Source organism: Plodia interpunctella, chromosome 14, assembly GCF_027563975.2.
Source record: "Plodia interpunctella isolate USDA-ARS_2022_Savannah chromosome 14, ilPloInte3.2, whole genome shotgun sequence".
NCBI classification, from domain to species: domain Eukaryota; kingdom Metazoa; phylum Arthropoda; class Insecta; order Lepidoptera; family Pyralidae; genus Plodia; species Plodia interpunctella.
Window position 1 is genome coordinate 6,943,117 of NC_071307.1, and position 8,433 is coordinate 6,951,549.

The window sequence follows — 8,433 nt, forward strand, 5'->3', positions numbered from 1 at the left end:
AGGACAATTTAGAAGATGTTAGACACAGTTGGGGTTAGGGTTTTCCCCATAGTTTTTTCTAAAACTATATCATACCTAGAATGTTATTCAATATGTTTACGCAACTAAGCACTTGTTTTCACTCAAAAGTAAACGAATTTATCATCAAACGTGTTATTTATTGTCATATTTTAAGGGGCTGAAGCCCCAGGGCAATAAAAGTAATTATAAGGAAATATTTTTGTGTGGTGTTTTTCCACAAACAGATTTTTTATAGGGACGTTTATATAAGTTTAAGGAAAATAATAACGACCCTAAATAGAAGCATATCATTTAAATGCATTTCACGATTTGGTGAAGTCCATTTTCCAGATGGTGTTTTTATGAACAAAATCAATAGTAGGTAACGTAGATTTTATGTCTCTATAGGTACGTCGTCTTCGCATATATTTGGTTTCATTCTGAGCTGTGATCGTTGGTCCGCGTAAAAAATATATTGATGATTCGGCTGTGATAACAAAGAAAAATATATTAGCTGTCAAAATTGTCCTTATCCCTTAATCGCCGAATTTTCACGAATATGTATTTTTGAACATTCAAATGCTTTCATGGTTTTGTTTGTAAACTCTTTATTGCACAAAGGAAAACATATAAAAGATATTAAAAACTTTCGTAATCATTATACTTATTCAAAATACAACTCAAGTAAATGTGTTTTTTGTACTTGTACTTTTAAAAAAAGGAGGTTTATTTAATAAGTCGAAATATATTTTTTTTTAATTCGTCAGAAAGTAAATGCGAAAGTGAATCAACTGCGTCGAAATAAGTAAAACCGGTCAATTGCGACTCGTATGTACACACTAACAATATACTCATCTACTATACTGACGGTTTTCGGATTTGATCCTTCATCTGTATTACTTCTTATCAAATTTAATGATTCTATTATAGGTCTTATCGATTCTATATCGATTCTATATAGGTCACCATGGAGTTTCTTGTACTTTTTTAGGTACGCAACCTGAATATTAGGGAAAAAGGAAATGTATCTAAACCAAAACATTAACGCGCGTACGACATGGATTTATTTCAAACACAAGAGCCGGGATTATCTACGTAAGTACGCAATATTCCTAAGATTTTTCTCGTAAACAGTCACGTGCGCTTGTTTGAAATGTATTAAATTAAATCCACAATATCACGTCTTACAGATTTATCTTTATTATTTATTTAATGATTACGTTTACGTTACCATACCAGTGTATATATAGAAATGTCCATTGCCTTTCAGAGAGGAAATACAGCAAAGGTCCACTTTAGGAGCGAGTTTTGATTAAATTTAGGTTCATTTGATTAGTTTAGGTATATAATTTATTATGTTTTTAAGCGAGCGAAGTGAGCTTGGACGGGCCGCTAGTTCACAGATAAAACATTAACTGGCAATTTAAGAAAATATAACTGGAACAAAATAAATAAAATATATTAGGACAAATCACACAGTTTGAGCTAGCCCCAAAGTAATTTTTAGACTTGTGTTATGGGATACTAACTCGACGATACTATATTTTATAACATATACATATATAGATCTAATTAGAAACTACCCTATTATATATACCTAATTAGACCCGAGCTAATTAGAAAAAGATCATTTTCCATCATGACCCGACCGGGGATTGAACCCGGGACGTCTCGGTTCAGAGGCAAGCACTTTGCCACTGCGCCACCGAGGTCGTCATTAACAAACAAATTATAATACGCATGGAAAAGAATTGTCTATTTTTCTCAACCATACACTAACCTGATAAACCGATCGGTGACCTATCTGGAAGATATTATTACATACAATTCCTGTTTTTGATCGGCCGCAAACAAAAGATATTGGTTGGACGAGATCCAAATAGTGAAGGGCTTTAATTATATTAATACAAAGACCAACTGGAGTAAGTTTTTGTTTGTTACTTGACATGATCTTATCTTACCGTTATAATAGCTGATTTACTGTAACTTTTAGGTAATGATGAAGATAATATTATGATTGATACATATTTGTGTAATTTTGAGAAAATGTAGTAGTTTATAACAACTGATTTTCAATAATTCTCATGCCAATCTGCCCATTTCGTCTTACATTACGAACCGGTGCAAGTGCGCCGGTCAAACAATAATGTGGCTCGATTTTGCGAGATCGATGGGAACTTACTCTTATGTAAATGAAATCAACACCTGTTTACCTTACCTACGTTAATAATCAACCAGTTTGCAGCAGGTTTCCTCACGATGTTTTTCTTCACCGGAAGCAAACGGTCAATGAAAACTACTATGACTCAGATTGGTATACAAACTCTTGTGGCACGAGTAGGATTCGAACCTTTCGATCCACAGGCGGGCGTCTTAATCATTACACCACCACCGCTTCACGCATACCTACGTAATAACAAAACTCTTTTGTTATTACGTAGAACAAAGAATTCTATCCAATAGCATTTGCATGTGTGAGAATCAAACATGCTCTCAAATTCACAACCATACTTCTGCATTTTCATCCATCCATTTTTCTCCAGCACGTGTTGTGAGGTAGCGTTATAATAAATACCTATAGATGAGCCACACTGATGTACTTTACATAAAGTGATCTAATTTCCGGAGGTTTGTGACGCAAAGGGTAGGTTCTTTCACGAAAAGGGATTTCCGACAAACCTTCGTTGGAAAAATTATTATACCCCTGTTTGACAATATTGTCATGCATCATGAATATATCAGAAAAAATCAACATTAAATACAAATATGTATGTTTCCAAATTAGAGCCGTGAGTCTTTTCATCCTATTAAATATTTTAAAAATCCTTACATATTATAAAAACAAGTCCCTGTCTCGTTTGTCTGTATGAAGCGGAAGCGGTGTAGCCAGATATTGTTTCCTTCTAAAACCCCTTCCACACTATACAATCTGATGACCCAATTTGATTGTCGGTTGAATTGGGTACAATCTGATCGTCCGTCCACACGTACACAACTAAATTGCCAATTGATTGTCCAATCCCAACTCGGGCGAAACCGACCACCCAATGACCTTGAATTTCATATTCCGTCCACACGACCCAATTTGATTGTCAATCTAATAATCTAATCAAATTGGGCGTAAAATGGGGTCGTGTGGAAGGGGTTTAAATTCTCCAGTCTAGACTATCAATTGAAAACATTTGCGCACTTCGACTGGGATGTCTAGTAGTTTTCTGCTAGTAGGTACCCGAAGTGATTTACAATTTCATTATGCGACATTTGTTACGATCTTACACGGCAAATGGGAAATAATGGTTATTTTTATAGGCTCTTGAAGGACTTCGGATCTGAAGTATAGATACTGTAAACCTATTTGCTATGTCATACTTACAATAACAATAAGTTTATATTTCGTACTAAGATCACTTCGAATTTTAATATATTTTCTTGTATTTAATATATTATATATCTCATAGATTAAAAACCATGTCACGTACATAAGTGAAAATAGATTAGAAATAAATTATCATTACACAAAAATCGACTTAACAAGTCTTTCGAAGTAATCTTATTACGTACCTAACCTCAAATTATTTTTATTGTGGGTTGGACTAATCAAATAGATTATTTTCTGCATACCTAAAGGAAGCGTTGAAGTCATGACCTGCACAATTTAATTAGGAAGAAATGAACGGAGAACGGAAGCTTGGATAGTAAAGTTGGGGGGGACCTTTGGCATTGCCCAGCAGTGGGACAAAAACAATTTTTGAGTTTTGCGACTTAAAAGTATTTTATTAAATTAATTATTACAAGATAACAATCATTCAAAACTCAGATGAATGAGATATATTACAAGGACAGCGGAATACAATAAAAATAAAACAATTTGTTATATATGTCACACGTGCTTATTTTTAATTTATTTTACGTAAGACGTAAAGAGATGAATTAATTCAGCCGAATTGGTATGGTCTCGATAGCTGAGTGGTCAAGAGCACTGTCCCGGATAGACAGGGGCGCGTATTAAATTCCCGCTCGATTCCAGATTTTTTTCATCTCATTATTATTTTCGAAAAATAAAACGATTATGTAAATCGATGTAATAATTATTTCCATAAATTGTAATCGCGATAGTCGTGTAGATTCGTAACGACAATTTGTTCTTTGAACATGTTCTTCATTGAGTGTTTTGGGCAGAACTCCAGCGGCACTTCCACGTAACCTAAAAAATGGAATTGGTTAGCAAAAAATAATAAAAAAATTCTTGTTATGTACAGTCAACAGCACATCAACCTACCCAAATTAATTTCAAACCCGCCGCTATTTGCGCGACATAGAGGTTAATGCAGAGTAACTTAATGTGCTGCTGGCTGTGCAACATAAATAAAGAAATATAAATATATTAGGATACACACAGATATGTAACAAACAAAATACATACCGTCTAATTCCTCATCGCCTCTGCAGTTCAACATGTCCATATAACATCCATTGGTAAATGACCTGTATTTATAATCTCTCAGTTTGGACGCGCCGCATACCGGCCTCCAGTGATTAGGACAAAACATCGGACAAGACTCGCCGTACATCCTTCTTGTCTCTTTTATATGGTTCTTGACGCAAAAGTCGATTGTGGTTACTACCAGTTCTGTAATAAGACGACGCCGATTTAAGGTGCACCATTAACCATAATAAGCGTTATTGAAACTGAAACGACATGGAACATTTCAATTGGTTTGAAAAGGTGTGCGGTAGGAACTTTTTTAGGATTTCATTACAGACCGTTGCTTGATTATTACAGACAGAGAAGATTGTACAAGTGAAACTAAACATATATTTGCATAGCCTGTACAAAAGCACTGATAAGGCATAGTACTGGTTTTCCTAAATACTGCCAAAGTGAACATAACGACGAAGATGAAGTTTATAAACTACAAAACTTTAATAAATCAATTTAGCTGGGCTGCCATGAAACATAAAAGTGTAGCACGTCATTGCGTCCACAAGTTCTCTTTTTTTGCACATTGCGTATACGTTATGAGAGAAAAAGAGAGCATGTGGACTTTACTGACGTACTGACGTTTGAATTTGTATGTTTGGCAGGCCTTCCGACTACTTCAAAGGTAATTCCTAAGTGATATGACAAGGACAAAATATCAACAAGTCTAAACATATTACACGGTTCGTCGCACGTGTCCTTACATCATATTTATGTATTATGTATGTATTATGTATGCTTCAGCGCCTTCACGTTTTACATATGCCAGTAAAGACTTACAGTTTTGACACGTAAATTAAATTGGAAATATGGACGACTCATGGAGTCACACTATTAATTTATTTTCTATATAAAAAAAAAATCACTTTTCAACATTTTAGTTTAATTTTTGTGTGTGGTAGAAAAATTTTCTATTGACTGACGCTCAAAACCAAACAAAGGTGGAAAAGTAGGAAAGCGGATAATATCTGGGTTCTGTCCTGATTGGGAAGATATTCGAAAAGGAGACAAAGCAACGGAGGTAGCACAGTCCGTCGAAATTAAGTAGGTTTCTATATAAATGTATTTGAACACTTTCCTTCTAAAATTTGTCGCATTATCATCTTGTAAGAGAAAATGAAGGGCGGGGTAAAACTTGCCGTAATTAAAGGTCCTCGATGTATAGAAAAATGTTTTCAATATGAAAATGTCACGACATATCCGAAACGAGTTTCTTTTTCGTATCATATCTATCTGATTTATGAAGTGGTTGAGGACATCACAAGGCTTTTACCGGGGGGGTTATTCACTATAATACCACATCTGACCTTGCGTGTGATCAAATAGACATTCTCGAAAAAAAAAAAACGTTTTTGAAAGCATTTCCTCCACATCCATACTAAATGCGTCGTCTAAATTACTTGGCTGATTTGGATGAAATTCGGAATATATACGGGCAGAGCTGCGGGCAACTGCATACATAAATAAAGAAGCTAACATATAGAAAATAAATTATTCATAAAGACCTTATTATTCATTATTATTTTATTAATATTCATACCTAAAGTAAATAAAATACTTATATAGTGTGGCGGTGACAAAAAAATGACCACACGCGGCCCCGTGTGGTCTCAAAGCGAATAACCCTATCTATTGACGAGCGCTGATCTCCATTTTACGGTGTCGTAAAAATTGTGCAAGTTTTTCTTCGATGTCGCCAGATGTGGTATAATGAAATATTGAAAATATGTTTCTGTTAGTTATGAGCATTCTAACTATCCATAACCAATACGTGGTAGACAAGTAAAACCAATGAAAAAACATGTCGAATTGTTTTGAGCGTATTCTCAGTTTCGAACGTAACGCCTCGAAGTATCCAGATTTGGCTGTTTTTTACGACCGGCCGACTGCCTGACGTCAATTCTATCCTACTAATATTATAAATGCGAAATTTTGTGAGGATGTGTGTATGCTGTTACTCTTTCACGCAAAATCTACTGCTCCAATTATTATGAAATTTGGTACACGGCTAGAATATAACCTGGAATAACACATAGGGTACTTTTAATCCCGAAATTCGCACGGAAGCGAAGCCCCGGGACGCAGCTTGTCCGCTTCATTCTCTTTAAAACTGGAGTGTGACGTATGACATGGATTAAAGCATAAGTGCTGTAATATTTCGAGCAGCTGTGATGAAAATTATATTAATGTGTGTTGTTTCTGTAACATACCAGCATTATAACAGTCTGAATAAGCAACGAGAGAACATTTGCTAGGAAACACCATATATTTCTTCTCTTTGGGTTCAAAGGCACAGATTGTTTCGTCATCTGATGTAATAGTACATTTTGCATCACACGTATCACTATTTGATTGTACCACTGAAATAAAATCAATAATGAAAATTATTGCTTAAAATAAATGATAAAACGTATCTCTATGTCATCTGAGCTTTTTTCCGGTTACTTCATCAGCCGTTGACCGTCTGAGCCCGTAGCCGCTATCATCAATCATAAAACCTACATCCATTTAGAAAGATTGGTAAAATTTCTGCATTTATTAGACATCGCTATCCATTTTTCATAAAATATTTAGTTATTTTTCATAATAAATTCACGAAACATCATATTTCGGATTTTTAACTTACCATGAAATAATAATGCAAAAAAGGCAGTGCAATAAAACATCTTTGTAAATCCAATGACGTGAAAATCTAATCAAAATTTCAATTCTAATGCTATATGGCTTTTAACTTCGAAAACCAATTTATCCAAAAGTAATAACTATAAAAGAAGTATCAAAGTCTAAAATTGCAAGATACAAAATGTGAAAAGTTGCACACTACATAGGAAAAATGTGTATTTGCTGAACTGCTCAATACATTAATTATTTGGTGAAAATCATATTAAAAAGTTTGATTTGAACGAAACTTGATCAAAAATGTTTTTTCACAATTAAAAAAAATGTTTTTAACTTATCTATCATATTCAAATCGAATAATTTATTCAGAAATAAGACCGTCACAGGCACTATTTCACGACAAATTTTATATCAAATAGTAGTAATGTAGTAGTAGTAAGCTACAAACTACTGACATACTGCGACTCACAGAGTACATGATGCAGCGACAAATAGATTTAATTTTTATCATCTACCCACCAATCAGATGAAAATTAGCACAGCCAGCGTGTGTTACGAAAATGTTCGAAGTGATATTCTCACCGTTGTCAGTAAAACTCGAATGTCAGGAAAAACAACGCGAAATGTGAAACATATCTCGAAATCTGATACAAATTCGCGAAGAATTTCCCCACCTTTGAGCATTTTCGCTCGGTTTGATTTCCCGAGGCGTGCAATGTTGGATTTATTGAAATGCTGTCGTTGTCAATGTCTATCAACCACATTGTAGCATATCATATTTCGACCGCGTCTTTATCCTTTGCGAGGTAGACAGAGTCGAGAATTGCAAAACTCGAATGTTGTATGTGTATTTACAGTTATTTTCATTTTGGTGTAATGAGATCAAATATTGTCAAGTCATACGTTGTTAGTCTATCGCCACCGAGAAGAATCTCCATTATATAGCGTTTTCTCTCGATTTATTGCTGCAACAGTTTAACAGTAATGAACGAATAAATTAACACTAATACAAATAAGAACTTTCTCAATCGTAATATTACCAGGATTGGTCTCAAAGGGACACAAAATTCAATATTTAATATCCAGTCAGTGGTCACATTAAAGCTTTTTATGTCAATATTACGTGTAAACAACCTCTGCCGGTTATTTGTAAAACCCTACAAGAGTTTAGGGGTATTTTGCTATTATTTATTACACTCTTAACTTTCGTATAGCAACATCTTGTATCTGTAAGTTTGACCTTTTCTCGTGGGACCGTATGGTGGATAAACGTGTCCAAATAACTTCGGACGGATTAGAAAAAAGCTACATGGGCAAAATGTTATTCTAAATAG

At 34.5% G+C, this 8,433-nt stretch overlaps 1 protein-coding gene across 1 annotated transcript; it reads right to left on the reverse strand.

Annotated features, from left to right (window-relative positions):
- Window positions 1-3,745: 3,745 nt before the first annotated feature.
- On the reverse strand, window positions 3,746-7,265 carry LOC128675598 (U-Kazal-Dg21.2-like). Its single transcript, XM_053755108.2, has 4 exons — window positions 7,107-7,265; window positions 6,691-6,840; window positions 4,424-4,630; window positions 3,746-4,204 (listed from the first exon to the last, which is right to left on the reverse strand). Exons 1-4 carry the CDS (start codon window positions 7,144-7,146, stop codon window positions 4,089-4,091), a joined length of 513 nt encoding a protein of 170 aa, XP_053611083.1. The 5' UTR covers window positions 7,147-7,265; the 3' UTR covers window positions 3,746-4,088.
- Between the last annotated feature and the right edge of the window lie 1,168 nt (window positions 7,266-8,433).